The 20,029-nt window shown below is 42.1% G+C and overlaps 1 protein-coding gene across 1 annotated transcript in view; it reads left to right on the top strand.

Annotated features, from left to right (window-relative positions):
- Window positions 1-11,212: 11,212 nt before the first annotated feature.
- Window positions 11,213-20,029, top strand: part of ASAH2 (N-acylsphingosine amidohydrolase 2) — a 71,601-nt gene continuing 62,784 nt past the window's right edge. Inside the window, exons 1-4 of the mRNA XM_003783671.3 lie at window positions 11,213-11,251; window positions 13,568-13,699; window positions 16,454-16,683; window positions 18,180-18,329. Of these exons, the coding sequence (XP_003783719.1) occupies window positions 13,573-13,699; window positions 16,454-16,683; window positions 18,180-18,329 (507 nt within the window). The 5' untranslated portion in view covers window positions 11,213-11,251; window positions 13,568-13,572. The remainder of the gene's footprint in view (window positions 11,252-13,567; window positions 13,700-16,453; window positions 16,684-18,179; window positions 18,330-20,029) is intronic.

Genomic DNA, 20,029 nt, shown 5'->3' with positions numbered 1-20,029 from the left:
CGGCACTTCACCCAGGGTGATAGCGTGAGGCTCTGTCTCCAAAAAAAAAAAAAAAAAAAAAAAAAAAATAGGAAGATCTATTAACAGAGGGCTTGCAATTTCTCATGGTTTCAATGAATGGTGGCTGTCCCCTTTCTTTCTTTTTTTTTTTTTGAGACAGAGTCTCACTCTGTCACCCTGGGGTTAAGTGCCATGACATCATCGTAGTTCATAGCAACCTCAAACTCCTAGGCTCAAGCAATCCTTATGCTTCAGCTTCCTGAGTAGCTGGGACTATACGCTCCCAGCACAAGGCCCAGCTAATTTTTCTCTTTTTAGTAGAGATGGGGGTCTCATTCTTAATCAGGCTGGTCTTGAACTCCTGAGCTCAAGCAATCCACCCACTTCCGCCTCCCAGAGTGCTGGGATTACAGGAGTGAGCCACCATGCCCGGCCTGGGCACACACTTACTGACCATGACAGCTGGGGTCATCTTCATTGTCACCTCAATACCCATTGTTATTTATTTTTTCAATTTGATGATTTACTTTTTTAACTTGTTTTTTCTTTGTGTATATTCATGGAGTGCAAATGCGATTTGTTGCATCAATACATTGCATTGTGGTGAAGTCAGAGCCTTCAGTCCATCCATCACTGAAGCAAAGCACATTGTACCCATCAAGCAACCTCCCGCCCCCCACTTCCCCCACCCCCACACTCCCCAAGTCTGTCCTGTTCACCATTCCACACTCTGCTTCCTTTGTACACAGTATTTAGCTCCCACTTACAACTGAGAACATGCAGTATTTGTCTTTCTGTGTCTGACTCGTTTTACTTAAGATAATGGCCTACAATTCCTTACACGTAGCAGCAAAAGTTGTGATTTCATTCCTTTTTATGACTGAATAACATTCTATTGTGTATATATATCACATTTGCTTTATTTAATCTCCCACTGAGGGCCACTTAGGTTGATTCCACATTTTTGCTATTGGGAATAGTGCCGTGATAAACACATGAGTGCAGGTATCTTTTGTATATACTGGTTGCTTTTCCTCTGGGGAGATACCCAGCTGGGGGATTGCTGGATCATATGGTAGTTCTATTTTTAGTCCCTTGATAACTCTTCATGCTGTTTTCCTTAGAAGTCACACTAATTTAAATTCTCACCAACAGTGTGGAAGAGTTCCCCTTTCTCTGCATCCTCATATCTGTTATTTTTGGTCTTTTAAATAATTGGCATTCCTGTTGCTATAAGATGGTATCTCATTGTGGTTTTAGTTTGCATTTCTCTGATAATTAGTGATGTTGAAATTTTTTTCATATGCTTTTTGGCCGTTTACTTTTCTTCTTTTGATATATGATTATTCATGTCCTTAGCTCACTTTTTAACGGGGTTGCCTTATTGTTATTGTTGAGTTGTTTGAGTTCTTGGCAAATTCTGGATATTAATCCCCTGTTGGATATACAATTTCTCTTATTCTTTATGTGTCTGTTCACTGTGTTATTTCTTTTGCTGTGCAGGTGCTTCTTAGTTTAATTAAATTCCATTCTCTTACTTGGGGGGGGGGTGGATTTGCCTGTCCTTTGGGGGCTTAGTTATGAATTCTTTGCCTAGACTGATGTCCAGGAGATCCACCCATTATTATCATCATCACATCTGTTCTTTTCTCTTGCAACCATCTGCCAGTTTCCATCCCATACTTATGTGCTGTAAAGAACTCAACACTTAGGAGAACAATGGATAAATGTGCCTACGTATTTACTCTGGCTTTGAATGTAAGTGTGATGCAGGCAGCCTCTCTCTTTCTGGGCGGGATTTTAAGCATTGCTTATGGTCTCACTTTCCTCCCCTATAAACTGGGTTTGTTTTCTATCCTTCCAAATGGCTTTCAAGGATAATTTGGCTTATCACCTGCCTAAATGAGAGCAGGATGTTTTCTTTCATCATGTAATTCAGTTTTGTTATGGAGTAATTGTGGTTTGGCTGGAGGTGTCCATGCCCAGCAGTGCTGGCAGGCCTGCGGGGACATCATGCCAGTTGTCTGATGTATTTTCCTTTAGCAGGAAAAATCTTATGTCTTAAGATTCTACATAAAACGACTATTGGTGGCATGCCCCCTCATGACAGATTGAAGTAATTTTTTTAGCTGTATGAGGTGAGATTGGAGGTGTTTTAGTTTTAGTTTTTTGAGACACACTCTCACTTTGTCACCCATGCTGAAGTGCAGTGACATCACGGCTTGCTGCAACCTTGAACTCCTGGGCTTGAGTATTCCTCCCACCTCATCCTCCTTTGGAGCAAAGACTCTAGGTGCACACCTCCAGACCTGGCTAATTTTTCTTATATTTCATAGGAAAGGGAGTCCTGCTTTGTTGCTCAGGCTGGTCTTAAAATGATCTTGGCCTGAAATGATCCTCTAAACTTGGCCTACCAAAGTTCTGGGATTAGAGGTGCCTACGAAAGGTATTTTTTTTTTTCATTTTGGTTTGTTTTTTAATAATTACTCATTCTATGTATAAGGCTTATAACTCAACGACTCAGTCTTTATAGGAAGAAAGCCTTTGGTCGATGCATAATTCTAGGTTTTAAAAAGAAACCCACCAGTCTGGTAAATGTTCAGCAGGCACGCATTCTTACAGGTCTACTCTACCAGTTGTTTACATTGGCATCTGCTCTGGTTGGTTGGTGCCCAGGCTGAACCAGTAGTTATACATTCTGAATATATCAATTCTAGAACCGACACATAGGAATGGGAAAAATACTAGTCTTCAATCCTGTTTTCAACTTTGGACTCAGTTGTGAGGCTTGATCACAGCTCCATGCGACCTGACATTATCTATCCCTTCATAACAGTGATATGATTTTCCTATTCAGAAGTCCCTTTATCTCTTATGGTGCATCCAAGGTTCAACTCACCTGGGCATAAAAAGATAGCTCAGCCTGCTCTCTGATTAGCGAGGTGAATAAGCAAGTAGAAACTCACTCTGTTCCTTTAGTCCTGACTAAATCAGTTGATGACTTACTACTTTCTTTCTTTTTTTTTTTCTTTTTTGAGACAGAGTCTCACTTTGTCACCCTTGGTAGAGTGCTATGGCGACACAGCTCACAGCAACTTCAAACTCTTGGGCTCAAGCGATTCTCTTGCCTCAACCTCCCTCAGTAGCTGGGACTACAGGAGCCTACCACAACGCCGGCTATTTTTAGAGGTGGGGCCTCACTCTGGCTCAGGCTGGTCTCAAACTTGTGAGCTCAGGCCATCCACCTGCCTTGGCTTCCCAGAGTGGTTATTACTTCTTAAAGTCCCAATGTACTTGGACCTCTGACTTCTGAGCTCAACCAAGGTGGAGTGTGAGATCAGCACAGTCCTCTGCATAAGTCTAAGGGAGAGAAACTCTATTTTTAGTTGTACTTATCATTTGAGAATGCATGAGAATAGGCAAGCAGAGTTGATAATATTTTTATATTTGTTAGCTTAGTCGAGGAAATAAAGTATTCTCATGAAATGGTTTAAATTTATGCTTTGAAGTCACACTCTCTAACTTTTCCAAATACTGGAATTTATCTTTATATCACTTTATACTAAACACTAAAGGTAAAAAAATTTACCTTTATATCACAAAAGTCACATCTGGGATCAAGGCAGAAAAACTTAAAATATGATTAAGTAAAATGTAGAAAATTAAAAAAAAATACCCAAATCCTACCCTAACAAAAGTGTTGCATTTTAAGATGGATTAATCTACTTATCTCTTTGTCTCTGTCTCCACCTTTATATTTTATTAGTCTTAAAACTTAGGGTTCTGTCTTTTGAATCCTTATATTAGGAGAAAATAATATTTTGGAGTAAACCATTTTCAAATATGCTCCAAATCCTGCTGTTTTACTAAAAGTGACTCAGATTGTCTCTCTGACCATTGATTATCGTCCTGGACGGAGTCATTGTCACTTGAATTTCTTTTAGCTAGCACTTTTGCTAACTGTGTGCTTGCTTCCAGAAACCTGGACTATTCTACTTTTCTATGATTGAAAGAAAAAAAAATGGTTGGAATTGTATGTAAATTAAAATTTTCCTCTATCTGAAGAAATCTAGGAATCTCTCTTGTAGTATAAAAGCGTGGACTTTATTTCATGAATCTCTGTGACCTAGGAACCCCCCTTCATATTTGTAACTATGTTTTGGAGTTTAGATAGCATGAAATTTGATCACTGGATTAGAGATATTTTAATATATTTTTAAAAGCAGAAATAAAACCATTTGATTTGAGGTGTTTATTGAACCAAAAGAATTTAAAAAGATTTAGATAAGGAGTCATCCTCATTAACTGGCATTGTGATATTATTAGTCAGGATGGGTTGGAGGCTTGTTGTAGTAACAAATAAATCCCTCAAATCTTAGTTACTTAATACATAAACATTTATTTTTGGCTTATGCAAAGCCCTATCCTGGTCTGGCAACTCGTGGAGGTCGATTTCTCCCAAGCAGTGTCTCAAGGATCCTGTAACCTGTCATCTGGATAGGTGATAATCAGGGTCACCACTGCGGAGGAAGGGACACCATATCGAACTTACACCCCCTCTCAGATGCCTCAGTGTTAAATACTCCAGCCCAGAAGTGACACATGTCACTGCCACTCATAGCCCATTGGCTGGTAACTTTCCAGGGGGCTGGAAAACATAGCCTTCCCATATTCCCATAAGGGATCAAGAACCAGCTATGAATGAATGCTTACGTCTTCACCACAGTGACCTTGGGCAGGTAATGTGGCTTTATCTCTCTGGCCTAGAGGACTGCAGAATCCTTCCCTCTTCTCATCCCTCCATCTAAAGGTTTGACTCTTCTTATAACAGCTTTGTGGCTTTGACTACTTTGCATGAATTATCTTATCGTTACTCTAAAGATGTGAAGTATATTAATACTTGTAAAAGGCAAATGCTTATGTTGCATGGCATAGCTGGTGGTTAAGCTAGAGAACTTTGAAGGCAAATGGTCTGGTTTTGAATCTAGCTTGATCTGTTACTGGCTATATGACGTCTATTTGTTTGTTTAACTTCTCTATGACTTAGTTTTGGTTTTTTAATTCAGATGTGTAAAAGGGGGATGGGAATAGTACTACTCTCACAGTTACTGTGAGAACTAAAGGAAGTAATTCATGTAATGTTTTTAGAACAGTGTTTAGAACATGCTAAGAGTTCAATAAATTAATTCCATTTTATTTTTTATTGTTTTGAATGTGACTGTCCTTCTTGACCTGGCTTGATATGGATCTACATAGTAAGAGCTCAATGAATTATTGCCATTTTAATTATCACTCTTCTTGTTCTGGCTGGATAAACCAGCCCAACCTACACAAGTCTCTCCAATTTACTGACTCATCAAATGGAGCCACAAATACTACCCGTACATGGCCTAGGCCAAAGGCGACCAACCCCTTTGGACTTGTGCCTTGGCACTTTAGCTTCGATTCCACCCCTTCCTGGTCTCGTCTTGTTTCTGACATATGAATTGAATTCTACCTTTGGCTTCTGCAAACTCAAGACTCCTTTCTGCAAACTCAAGACTCCTTCCTGCTTTCCCTCTCATCATTGAGCTCCACTGACTTTCCTGGGCTGGCCCCTTGACTCTTTGGAGGATCCTACCCTAACCTCAGACTCAGATGAATTCCTACCCTTGCCTGAGCCTCTGATTCTTGCCAAGGCTAGGGCTCAGCCTCCACAAAGTGGGATCATTAGCTGGACACCCACTTTCATTTCAGTGACGGTAGGCTTTGAGCCTGGTATTGCAGATGTCCCCTGGCCCTTATCACTGTCCCAAATCAATGACAAACCCAAGGCATTAGATCCACTTACAGGTATTATCCCTCCAGGTAGATACACATGAACAGGAACTTTTTCCTTTTCTCCTAGGGTCTCACTAGATTGTCCTTGGGGAGGATGTAGGCAATTACAGTGAGCAAGGATGTTCATTCCCAGGAGGGTCTGGTTCTCCTCCCCTCTTACATCTTGGTAATCCAGTGGGGGATCCTCTGAATGGTTGCCAGGGAGTTTGCTTCAGGCTGACAAGGGAGCAAGTTACCCGGCAGGGTTCCTCCTCAGCTTTGGTTCTGCCCAATACAAGAAAGGCAACATGCCTTCCTGCTAAGCCCCATTCAGATTCTCCTCCCTCTTTCCTCCACTTGGCAGAAAGAACATTGAGTCAGGATGGACTTTGGTAGAATCAAGTTGCTTTCTGCTTCCCTTGGTTCTTTCTTTTCCAGGATTTACCAAAGAACCATGTGCTGCCCCTTGTGTAGGTGCTCGGTGCAGAGGGAGTTGCAGACCATCTGAGATTTAGGTAGAGGACAAGTTACATCACAAGATATTTTCACCCTGTCCCTGAAATGATGATAAATGCAGCTGCAGCCTGCTTCCTCCCAATCTACCTTTGTAATCTTGTATAGCAAACAGGTCAAATTTGTCACTGACAAATAAAATAAATTCTTATGTGTGGTTTTGGGAAAAGAAAAATCATCAGAGAATCATTTCCAAATAACTCTGAAAAGGGTTATACAGCCCGCACTGTAACAGTGGAGAAATTGGGAAGTTTTGCAATTCCAATTTCATCTGGCATTAAAACTCTCTGTTTGTGTCAAAAATAGCAAAAGGCATTCCTCCTCCCTTAAGGTTGAACTTATCTAACTTGAAGAGGGAGATGTTTAGAAGCCAGTGTGAGGAATACGCCAAGAAAAGATAACTGTGCTATCGTTTAAAAAGCACAGAACCTGCCACTCTTGAACGTCCACAGTGTACTCGCCTATAAATAATATAAAGCAATTTACATCCTGTTAGAGAGTTGGCAGAGTAGTTTAAAAAACATATCATTGTGTGATCTTCTAACAAGGTAGCTTCTTGTTAGTCTCTGTGCTTCTAATTAGGGATACTGTAGAATAACAAATATATAAGCTGGGCGTGGCGGCAGGCACCTATAGTCCAGGCTACTTGGGAGGCTGAGGCAAGAGAATCGCTTAAGACCAAGAGTTGGAGGTTTCTGTGAGCTGTAATGCCATGGCACTCTGCCGAGGGCAACAGAGTGAAACTCTGTCTCAAATGAAATAAAATAAAACAAAAAATAAAATAAATAAATAAACATCTTAAACTTTGAATTTAAATCTCAGTTGTTCTCATACTCTTTATGGCTCACTTTATCATTTTTAGTAAACTTTTTTTTTTTTTGTTTGAGACACAGTCTCACTTTGTTGCCCTTGGTAGAGTGCTGTGGTGTCACAGCTCACGGCAACCTCCAACTCTCAGGCTCAAGCAATTTTATTGCCTTAGCCCTCCTAAGTAGCTGGGACTATAGGCACCTGCCACAACACCCAGCTATTTTTAGAGACCGAGTCTCGCTCTGGCTCAGGCTGGTCTCAAACCTGTGACCTCAGTCAATCTACTTGCCTCAGCCTCCCAGAGTGCTAGGGTTATAGGCGTGAACCACCGCCATTAGTCTTTTAGACAGAAATTCTTTAATGTTGTCATATATCTGGTCAGTGTTCCAATTTCCTCAATGATCTCATAAAAAAAGTTTGTTTGGATTATTATCTGGATCAGGTTCCAAATAAGGTTGCTGTTGAACCTACATTGTACAGCTGATTGATGTGTCTCTGAAGCCTGCCCTCTGCGGCTCTTGTCTCCTTACTTCCGTGTCTCCCTGGTCCTCCCCAGCCACTTTCTCCATCCTTCCTCTGCCTTCTGCCCTTCTGCCCCACCCATTCTGGCTCTTGTTCCCCTTTTCCTCAGTCATGCCCCCTGTTCCTACTGCTGCTCTTCCTTCTTTAATCTTGCTCTTCATTTCCAGTTTGTTCTTTTAAAGAAATTGGCTCCTCCGTCACACAGCGTCTCCCACTCTGGATTGGGCTTTCTGTATCCCCATGTTGCCCTCCGATGTGTGTCTCCAGTTGCATTAGTATGTCCTATAAACAGGCAGATCTGACTTAGCTCTCTCTTTTTAGTAAGAATACTAGACAAAGGTGTGTACGTTGTTCAGAAGCTTGCTAGGTATCTGGGTTGCCTCTCTTTTAGTTATAGAAGCAGCTGTTGATAATCTTTGCCCAGATTCATCATTTTATTAGGGGTTGCAAAAATATATACATCCAAGGTTATCATTCCCTCCTTACTTATTAGCTGGAATACTTTGAGCAAGAGAAACTGTCTCTCATCACCTATGTGGCTTTCCCACAGGACATTTATATAGGAAAATCAAAGTACATTTCTTCTTTATGCCCACTCCATCCCCCTCCCTTTTTAAAACCAATTTTCAGAATAACAAATTGATTCCCTAGTGTCTTTTAAAAAGTATCACTGTGACATCATGAATTTAAGCATATATGGTTTGTTTCAACGCATGCAGTTCTTTATTTATTTATGTTTGAGACAGTGTTTCATTCAGTTGCCCTGGGGTTGAAATTAACTGACCTTTGGTGGTTAGTCAGAGCCTCTTTAGGTCTTTTGATATAATTTTAATAATTTTGATAACTTAAAAATATCTGGTATGATAAAAACATTCCAACTTTAGTTCATGGAATTCCTGCCCTAGGCACAGAACTAGCCTTTTCTCCAAAGATCTCTGGTTCTTTTAGCAAGAAAATGGCATTTAGAGATGACGATCTGGATGCTGTATAAAATAGGATGTGTTTGCTAGAAGTAATTTAATCTTCAATTACTTTAGGAGTTAAAGAATGAAAGGACGTGACCATCATATATTCCATTCATGGAGTCTATGAAATTACCACCATGCCTTTTAAGTGCCAACTCCATAGGCATAAATAAAATATTGAGACAATTTGTATGCCAATGATTATTTGTTAATAGTTCAGGAGTTGGGGTTTTGGTAGAAATATTCTCATAGCTTGAATACAGTTTTTCTTTAGTTACCTTTATTTCGTGCTGGATAATGCTTCCCTCTATGATAGTATTAAGAAAAAGAAGATACAGCTTTGCATCATCAGCTGCTAGTAAGGAGTGAACACGCGGAGTTTCCTATCTCCAGAGACTGTCAAGCCAAGGCTCAGGTCAAGGTGATGTAGACAGTAGGCATTGGTGCAGGGGTGGGGAGGAAGTTTTCTCTAGGAGTCTGGAGACCTGGGCTTGTATTCTGGCGTAACAATTCCAGGATCATGCTCACTTGCAACTACCCTTTCCTGTTCTAGAAATCTGTGTGGGTTTCCTCATCTGTAAAATGGTGGAGCACGTGAATATGAGTGAATTTGTGTGGGTGGAGCGTAGCGAACAGCTAGATTATTGTAGGTAATAGGATTGATGTGGGGGCTGAAATAGAATAGATGCACAATTTGAAATACTTGCAATGACTGTCTTCATCCCACCCCAGGCTAGGGTTACTCTGGCAAGAGGAGCTGTTTCGATGGGCCGAAAAGCTTTTCTCCTCTGGCTTTGCAATAGTGCTTGGAGTTGCCTGGATGCTCAGCCCCTTACTGTGCAGATGGGGGCCTTCACATGTTGTCTAGGAAAGGTGATGTGTTAAGCTATTATTGTCTCTAAAACTCTGGCTAAAATGATCTTATCTGACTAAATTGTTGGCCACTAAGCAGGACACTGTGAATGGTCCATGGCTTGGCCCCTTTTTATGAGGAAAAAAAGGTCTGGGAAAGATGACAGGGACTGTGTAGAGAGCCCCACAGGGAGGCAGAAGGCTGGGCAAAGGCACTCCCATGACAGACCACCAGTAGGCAGCCACTGTGTTTACTGCTCAACTTCTAAATCACCTTGATTTTATTTTTAGAGAACTGCCTTCTTTCTTGGGGGATAGTCTTATTAAAATTTGCATATAAGTATCCCTTTAAAGGACAGGATAGATGTATGACCTAAGCAAGGCCAGTCAGATGCCTTCTCAGGACCTGGCTGCTAAGTGCAGCAGCACAAAGGCTGCGGTAGTGAGGGTCCCTCTTGGTGGGGATGCCTTGAAGATACTGTCCCAGAGCTCCTGCTGCCTACATCCACTGGCCGCCTACATTCCTGGTTTCTGCACTTCCTGAGCCTAGATCTGTGGCTTTCCTTGCTGCCTTCTGATTAATTTACTTTTCCTCTCCCTCTTTCCCCTTTGCTTTAAGCTAGCTGGATTTGGTGTCCGTTGTTTGTAACCAAAAATTCTAACAACAATGCACGTGAGAAAAACTTGCTTAGTATCATGATTTACCGTGTTCCCTTCTGCAGCAGCAGAGAGGAAGCTAAAATGTATTATAAAATTCCCTGTCTGAAGACATTTATATCTGTACTATTTCACTTGGAACTCCATGGGCCTCTCTTCAAACTCTGCAAGGAATTCAGCAGCCTGTGTGGCTTTTTGCCATATGTGTGCTGAGCAGCTTGGATTTACTAGGACTTGCTTGGTCTCCTGTGGTCCATTGTTTAACTTCACGCTGCTTTAAAGTGTAACTTCTTCATGAGAAAGGAAACCATTTTATTTTCCCTATTACAAATGTAAAACATAGCCTGGCTCTTTTAGAACATACCAAGAAGAAAAAAATGTAACAACGAAAACTACCCAGAACCACCCAATAATTACGTCCTATCATTTTGCTGTACTTTCTCACAATCTTCATGATTGTACGTATATAAATAATGTATACTTTACAAAAATGAGATCGCATTGTTCTGTAATATTTGGGAGTTTTTTTCATGCCATTAACTTATTTCCAGTAGAATTCTTAATTAGCATAGCATTCTTGCCCGGTTGCCTTGTTTATCATTCACATTCTTAGCTAATCTAAAATTGTGTGTATTTTTTTATGTGAGTCTCTAATAATTAAGATCACTTTTCTGTCCTGGAATTCGTGTAAATCTTGCTCAGTGATATCCATAGCCCACAATAATGTCCCTTTGATTACTGGTAGAATGGCCACTGGGACATGAAGCAGATACATTTTGTTTTTGTGATCCAGGTTGTTGGCCTTGCACAGAACATGTCATGCTCGAAGAGTTCTATCAATGCTAAAATGACCTTCAGCCCAGCCGGCCTTGTGTAACTTCTACCAATGATAACAGGCTATCCTGGGAGAGAGTGTTATCAATATACTTTAATCTTATCCTTGTACCAAGCCTTCAGAGGTATGCTAATGACAACCTTAACTCTCCTGGATGTGACTGTAAAAATCTTTTTTCAGTAGGTTTCAGAAAGTGTTAAGTCTAAGCCCAGCAACGTGCATGCAAGGGGGAAGAGAACAAGATTCTGGAGAACCATTTCCTTTCCTGAGCTGTGAAACTCTTGAATAGTAGAACCAGGTAAGAATGACTGTATTTTCTTGGAGAGAAAAGGAAGGAGGGAACCTGAGTCATCCTGTTGTCTCAGCTATTTCGAAGAAAGCTGAAAGTATTACATTAATTTCATAACTTTGGAAATCACCTTTGCTAAATTATTACTTGTTACCAGCAGCTTCTTTAAAAAAAAGGGACCTCGATCTGGTGAAGATGGCAAATGGCTTGCTGACGTGTCGTTAGCACCTCATTATTAAGCTCACAGGATTAGGACAGAGTGAGTGGCAACCATTAGGAAATGTAGACTCCTCTTTGAGCTGGAATCATTGGCTCAGTTCTCCAAGGTGCCTTCTGAAGGTAGACAAGGCATCTGGTTTAACATTTGAATTCACATTTTAATCATCAATGAGAAATGGTGCTAACCTAAGTTTTAATTTCTCATTTCTCCAAAGGTGGTTGTGCAGTCAGCTAATGTAGTTAAAAAATAATGGTAATGTGTTGGCAGCAATTCTGACACCTAACCAGGGTGGGGGAACACACGTGGTAGACCATTCAAGTTTAAGTAAGAGGTGGAAATTAATGTGAATTCAAGTTCCATTGCTGACTTGTGTAAAAGGTTTGCTGCAGTGACTAGTGCAATAGAGCAAAACTAGAAATAAATTTTTAAAGTTTCATTTTGTGCCCTTTCTGTCTGATACATGGTCTCCTATCATGTGACCACTTTTATATATACAATTTGTAAGTCAATGATCCAAGGTTGGAAAGTCCAGCTATTGGTCATCTTGGCTCCCAGGAAGGCTCAGGGAAACCAAAACTTTGGGTTTGGAGTTTGTTATGAAACAGCAGCTAATGATTAGTAGACCTTTGTAGATCATCAGACTTCAGAGCCATTTAGATGGGTTTCCTTACTCCTGGTGACTAAGGCATAGACCTAATTTGTTTTGCCTTAGAATTGCAATTGACACTGCTGGTCGAGTGAAGGTGATTCTGATGGTGAAATAGATGAGGAACACTTCTCAATAACCAGGAAGTTTGGGAAGATGTTTCAGTCACTTCATTTGCCTTCAATTCAGCCTTCAGACACTCTGAAGCAGGCATCCTCAAACTACGTCCCGCGGGCCACATTTGGCTAGCCGAGGGCATTTATCCGGCTCACTGGGTATTTTTGGCACCGCTGCCTGTCCTGCTTAGCAGTCGACTTGTCCCGAGGCCTGCATTCCGGCCCTCCAACAGTCTGAAGGACTGGCCCCCCATTTAAAATGTTTGAGGACCCCTGCTCTGGAGTGTCTGCTGCCAGGCTGATCCACCACCCCTAGCCTTGGGCCTGTGAAATCAAACACCCACACGGAACAGGCTGTCACTCAGATGGATAAGGCCTGCTGAGTAGAGACTGGCAGACTGGAGAATCCATGCCACATCTAAAGAGAACAGCAGCTACTGAGCTTTAGGAAACTCCTGGCATGTGGGAATGCTGGCTCAGTGTTTCCATTATTTTACGAATGATTTTAAAAGAAGATTTGAACTTTCAGATTTGTAAATGTGGATGTTTTGCTTGTATTGTCCCTTTGAGTGGTGATGAATTTTTCTCCTAAAACATCTTAAGGAATCTGTAACGACATTTTATGCTTTTGTGGAACATAGGAACATTCTTGATCCTCATCCTTTGATACAAGTTTTACAGTGTGTGTAGGATCCTTCTGATCACTGAAGAAGGGAATTTGACTAATGCCTGGCTTAGAACAGAGATGCTAATCCCCCTTTTCCATGCCTTTTATTACCAGGAAGTAATTGAAAGTTAGAGCATAGAATTTAAAGGCCAAAGTTATGAGTTTTACCTCCATGTAGATAAGATAATTTTACTTAATCCATGACCATGATGGACAGTCCCAAATCCAGCCAGCCTTCTACCAAATATAAGCAATATACATTCATCAGTCATCCTTGTTAACAAATGCACGTACTCCCAACCAAGACCCATGAACAGACCTATAAATAGCACCATTGCCATCAATGAAAGCAGTATGTTATGGCTAAGGAATGTAAATAGATTTTTGCTCAGTTGCCAATACCAAATCACGAGTGGTGGCTGCCAGGAGGAGCATTGGGCTGAGAAGGATTTGGAAAACGCTTGCAAGCTTTTCAAATAGAGTGTTATAATTGATTGGTCTTGTCTGCCAAAGGCTTGGATATGGAACCCGTGGTAAGTGTGCTCTGTGCTTGCCATCCTTGGTACAGTTTGTTGATATGAAAGAGCTAAAACATCTTAGCCTTGGGCAACTTGAGGCCTATACATTTTAATTTGAATTTTGGTCTTTTTCTTCCTCCATCTCTGTTTCACCACAGAAGAAATGGCCAAGCGCACCTTCTCTACCTTGGAGACATTCCTGATTTTCCTCCTTGTAATGATGACTGCAATCACAGTGGCTCTTCTCAGTCTCTTGTTTATCACCAGTGGGACCATTGAAAACAACAAAGGCAAGTGTCCTGGGCTCTCTTGGATGCTATTTTTAGGCCTATAAAAAAAATCTCTTGAATACCAGGGACAGCAAAGTGACAAACAGTGTCTGCTGATACTTCAGTGTGCACTTAAGTGGCCTGGGGTGGCCATCTCCCTTTTCATTAATTGCCCTTTCTGCAATGACAGCAGTTTTTTTTATCAGGTTTACCTTTGTTCCTAAATAGCCAGTGGACAGGCATTCTGATAGGCATGTTTGCCATTAGCTTTTCCACTGATCTAAGCACACCCCGGGATTCTTTATAGCCAGTGACATCGGCCTCCAGCCTCTCATCTTTCTCCTTGTCTCCTTGCTGACATCATCTTTTCCTGGGGGCAAAAGTAGATGGAAAAACTCACTGAATATCAATTTGTCTATAAAAAGCTTTAGAGAAAGAGGGTCTTGAACTGATATACACATAAGGGCCAATCGTGTTCTGTAAATGCGGTGGAGTGAGGAGGCAGATCAAGGTGGAGGCAGGTGTGATTCTGGTGACGGGGTTCCACAGTCCTCCCCCGAGTGCCAGCTGTTTGTTGTCATGAGGTCACGTGGTCTCAGATCTTTGGAGGTCTCAAGAAAAGCTAGAAATTTGGATTCTTAGACATCTCCTAATTTTTTTAAATGTTGGCAACAAATTTAGTTTTTGGAAACTATGTGGGCTACGTTTGCAGGTAGTAGTAGCAACGGTTCTTTGTAGGAGCCTCTGCTTCAGCCATTGCTAGGTTACATACAGCAGATGAGACAGGTGGGCACTGGATGCTTTGATCAAGTAAAGGGAGGGCTGGCCGTGGCCTCACTTTCCCCTTTGGTGGCCTCTCCTCTTTACCACCGTACTCCCTGCTATATTCCTGTGCTTTGAATTCCCAGCAAACACAGAGGCACAGAGATCCTCGATCCAACAGTGGGCAGAGCAGGGTCTTGGATGGATAGAAATAAAAGGATCCTTCAAATTTATTTAGTTTTAGCTTTTAAAATTAGAGACTCAGGAGTCTGAGACTCAGGGAGGTTGTTAATAATTACACTAAGTATTCTCGCAGCGGGAGTTATTGTTTATTGAACGGCTTCTGTGTTGAGCACTACAGTAAGGCTTTTACATAATTTTCTCATCTAATTCTCACAACAATTCTATAGTGATAGGTGCTAAAGTCCTTCCTTTTCCATTAGTGCCATTTTTCATACAGGGAAACCCAGCCCCTGTAGTGGCAAATAGCTTGCCCTTAGTTATACACGGTTAGGCTTGGCTCTGGTAGACATGACTTCCCAATGCTGGCAGCAACGAGGTGATAAGAAAGGAGCCGGCTGCCACCCTGCCAAGTTTGATGTCTAGTGGAAAATGTGGACTTGGGGATGAGAAGTCACGGATTCTAACTCCACAATTTGGGTGAAAGATCCTAAGATCCTGAGTTTGAGGATCTGGATTGGAATACAGGTTCATCACATGCTCTCCAGAAAGTTGGTTATCACCTTTCTGAGTTTCAGGTTTCTCATCTTTAAAACTGGGGAGGTTGCATCAGATGATCTCCAAAATTCTAGGATTCCGGAAGGGCTCATCTGTCAATCTCTCGTCTAAGTGCTTTGTGACCACCCATGCCTTGTAACACCGACATGTGTGGCCTTGGCTTCTCCTGGTTATTATCTGGGGAAACAAAGAAACAAATAAATGAATATATAAAATGCCTAGCTATGTTAAGGCAGATAAAAGCTATATGCCAGCCATCGTTCTAATTTTTTAATATGTATAAACATATTGTTCAAAACAATCCTAGGAAGCAGGATTATCCTTATCTCCACTTTGTAAAGAAAATTGTGGTAAAATAGGTTAAGCAGTGTGTTCAGCTGATTAGAGTCGTGTTTCTAACCCAGGCAGTTTATTCTGACACCTGCCTTCTTAATCTCCGTGTGAATCTGTCTCCTTTCATGTTTGGGTGTGTGGAAGGGGGAGGAGAGAGAAATATAGACACATATTAATATAGAATGTGTGTGTTTAAACATATCTACGTGTGACTATACAGATAAGAGTGATTACTGTAAGGGGAAACCACATCAAGTATACAATAATCTAGGTTGTATTAAAAGTAAAAGCCTTTTTTTTAGAAGGTCAAAGAGGATCAGAGCCAGGGTAGGGGCAGTGGGGGTGGCGTCCCACAGATGAGCACTTGGGCTGGATGAATCCAGGCATGATGACGCGGATGCTAGGGGGTGGTTGGTGGAAAGGTGTAAGGAGTCCAGATAGAGAGAATGGAAGACACCCATCCCCCACGGTCAGGTTTAGGAGGCTGTGTGGCAGAAACCTGGCATCTGTTGTGTTTGGCTGAAACAGAAGAGCAGGGTGTGATGTGAAGAGGGTGAGTTTGTTTGATTAGGCATGGCTCATGATGAGACCTTGAATTTTGGTTTGAAACATCTCTAGTCCAAGAAAAAGATCCTGTTTAGACTTATGATTTCAAACAGGGCTCAATGTATTTCTTTCTTTCTTTCTTTTTTTGCCGTTTTTGGCTGGGGCTGGGTTTGAACCCACCACCTCTGACATATGGGGCTGGTGCCCTACTCCTTTGAGCCACAGGCGCCACCCAATTCAATGTATTTCTCACTGTATATCTTACGCAAAAGAAAAAATACAAAGTTTTTTTTTTTTTAAGAACCCCATCCTGTACACTGTATTCTAATGGATACGGACAAATAAGTAGACTAGGCTGAAATCTTGTTTCTCACATATCTTACTCTCATGTTTTAGATTCAGGAAGCCATGTTTTTCCAACCACCCAGGACCCCACAGCCACCCAGGACCCCACAGCCACCCAGGGCCCCACAGCCACCAAGGGTCCCGCAGCCACCCAGAACCCCACGGCCACCCAACCTTCTGTGACGCACACTTCGGAGCCACCTCTGTTTCAGAACTTCAGTGGTTATCACATTGGTGTCGGACGAGCTGACTGCACAGGACAAGTATCAGACATCAATCTGGTAAGTGAATGGTGGGCTCCTGCAGGAGACTGTGAAACAAGTCATTCTGATTATTTCGCATCCTGCATTCATTCCTGATGATTCCAGCGTCATCAGCATCTTCTTCTAGCTTTTTCATTGACTAGATTCTATTTAGCACTATGAATTATCATACTAGAAGGAAGAGGGAAGCTTTTATTTAATCACAGTTTCCTTATAAAAGTCAATTGCCCATTTTTAAGTGAACTGCAGTGGCAGAGCTGGCAAACTTAAATGCTACAGGGAGTGGGCAGGTGCCACAAATGACTGAATCAGGCCAGTGTAAGATGACACACGTCTAGCAAATCCGCAGTTTGCTGGGGTGGAGGTGGGGCAGCAGGAAAAGTTGGAAATGCTGTAAAAAATTTTTTAAAAATAAAAATAAAGGGTTTGGCTGTAGCTGATGGTTGCAACATTGGCTCAGAGCTGTCCTGCCTTGAAGTTTTTTCAAGAGATGTCAGTAAATCTCCAGGCTGAAGATTAGAAGATTTAAATCTCTCACTTCAAAAATGTGGGCAGTTCTAGTTCAAATTAGAAACCCAGTACGGACCAACACTGTATCAGCCAAATAAAATCCATCCGTGTGTCAGGTGTGGGCTGTTCACTGCTAGCATGCAGCCTCTTGGCTATGGTGGTGGAAATATCCATTATGTCAATACTTCCCTAGAAAACTAGAGCATGAAGTTGTCTAATGGGATTTTCTCACTCCCGCCAAGTGCTCTTTAGATTCTAGGAATTATTTCCAGCTGCTTGTTCTGCAAAGTGACCCTGGCTGCGACCATTAAACACTCCCAGGGTGGGGTGTGTGCGTGTAATGCTGACACTAGGGGGCATTCTTAAGACCTGTTTTTGTGGGCTGGTTTATGATGTGGCAAGAGAAGGGGCTTGGGATTAGTGTATGTGGTCTGACTTGGCGCAGGGAGGAATAATATGCTAAAAGCCAGGGCGAGGTGCCCTCAGAGGAGATGACTTAAATATAAAGATACCGCTTTCTTCAGAAAACAAAATCACACAGCAAACCCCCAACGTCAGAAGGCCTTCAGTCATCACAATGTCCCTGGGCACTGTGGGGGTGGAATTAAGGAAAATGTTTTCTTCTCTATATCTCAGAAAGGCAAGAGAAAAGATTTCATCCAAGAAACAGAGTGGTTGGAGAGGTCCCTGGGGTAGCGGTGGAATCCCAGGGCCCCACCAGCGGCATCCTTGCCCATAGACTTTTGCCAACTTGTCGATAATTTGCCTTTCAATTTTTCTACACAGAAGATTAAAGCCTCTTTATGATGTCAGCCACCTTCTTCTTTTTTTTAATTCTTGAAAACACACATATTTGACGGCATGTTACATCACACATCAGTGCCATGGTGTCACGTGGATTTTCTTTTCTTTGTCTTTCTGGAGCAGTCTGTTCTTCTGTTTGTGCCTCGTTCCTGGTAGCAGGGAGCGAGATGGAACGACTCTGATTCTCTCTTCCTCTTCAGATGGGCTTTAGCAAAAGTGGCCAGAACGCACAGGGCCTCCTCACGCGGCTGTACAGCCGGGCCTTCATCATGGCAGAACCCGACGGGTCAAATCGAGTTGTGTTCGTCAGCATCGACATAGGCATGGTATCCCAGAGGCTGAGGCTGGAGGTAAGTGATTGACGGGGGAAGGAAATCACGTGGTTTGAAGGGGAGTCAGTGGGTGAATGTCACAGAAGCTGAGCCCTCCTGCCTCCTCATCCAGGGAGTTTTCCTACTACCTTGAGCCTTAGCAGCTCTTGACGTACCATTAGGCAATCCTGCAAGGAGAATGGTCCTCACTCTCTCAGGCTAAGTTATCGGGTCACAACTTGCTTTCAGTTCTGCTCATGGCTCATCATTATTATTGATGCTATTTTTTTTTAAGGCTTATTATGTCCCAGGTGACTTTCAAGATATTCTCTCATTTAATCCTCCCTGTTAGAAGTTGGGGAGTGCCAATTCATCACTAACCCCTCTGTCAAGTTCTCAGACAACAGAGAATAGATGCAAGAAATCGGATGAAAATTCAAATACAATACTGATGTGAGGTTGACCACGAACTGGTATTTGTAGAAACTGGGTGTTGGGCATGTGGGGTTCATTTTATTATATCGTCATATTATATTGTTTTGATTACTTTAGTATGGGCTTAAAAATTTCTGCAACAAAAATTTAAAAAGGATATGACATCAGCCTTTTAATAGTTAAACTATATTATAAAAAAATGGCAGGCTTTTCTATGATTTTCCCCCAGTGTAGACTTTATTGCTCTCTACGGAGATGGTTGAGCTTAGCAGAAAGGTGCGTGGAGGATCCTGGGCTGCCTGAGGTCTTAACAGGCTGAGAAAGAGAAAGGAGAGAGGAAGAAACGGAGGAGAGAACGGGAGGGGGAAAGAGGGAGAGAGAGAAGAGAAGGAGAGAGAAAGAGAGTGATAGACTTGGATCCCGGTTCTGTCCCTGTAAGCTAATTTCTAAGCCCTGGCCCAGTTATGTATTCTGTGTGGGTTAAGGTCACAAAGGCAGGATCTGCTGTTTTAATGTCTACTCACATTCATGGATGTGAGGAAGGGAGAGTCTGAAGCAGAGACCAGAACAGAGACATCAGTGTCAATCACACAGCGTCAGGTTCTATCAGCTGCACCTGTTGAACATGGTGTTCCTGCAGCTGTGTGAAGGAGCCCAGGAGAGGCGTGACAAGGCAGTCCTAAGGTGTCACTCCAGCGTCGCTTACTCTGAGAGTGGAGTGGAAATCTCTCCCATTTATAGAGACATGAGGAGCAAGGGATGAAGTGTCTTTCCCATTCCTGGAATTACAACAGAACTGTGAGGAAGGCTCTGGTATGCCCTTTTTATGGATGAGTAAACTAAATCTTACAGGAGGTAAGTCGTTTTCTGAAATTCACACAGTTAGCAAATGGTAGAGCTGCACTCTGAACATGTGTCTGCCTCATCCCAGAGCCCACATTCTTAAAACTGACATTATTAAAGGGAAAAAGGCATTGACCATCTGCTTTTTTTTTTTTTGCAGTTTTTGGCCAGGGCTGGGTTTGAACCTGCCTCCTCTGGTATATGGGGCCAGTGCCGTACTCCTTTGAGCACAGGTGCTGCCCTAACCATCTGCTTTTTGCTAGTTGCTTCAGGGACACATAGCTAAGTGTCCCTGCTAAGAGACAAGGCAATCCTTGTCTCTCATGAGGTCATTATCTAGCTGGTGGATAGAAGAAAGGACTATAACAGAAATGCACAGATAGCTGTATTTCACTGGCGTCAAGGATAATCGTATACTAAGGATCTATTACTGTGTAAGAAATTACCCCAAAATATAGTGG

This window comes from Otolemur garnettii, unplaced genomic scaffold, assembly GCF_000181295.1.
Source record: "Otolemur garnettii isolate 467f Iridium unplaced genomic scaffold, OtoGar3 scaffold00008, whole genome shotgun sequence".
Classification (NCBI taxonomy): Eukaryota; Metazoa; Chordata; class Mammalia; order Primates; family Galagidae; genus Otolemur; species Otolemur garnettii.
The sequence above is the reverse complement of the archived record's forward strand: the minus strand, read 5'-3'. Positions and strand labels throughout refer to the sequence as shown.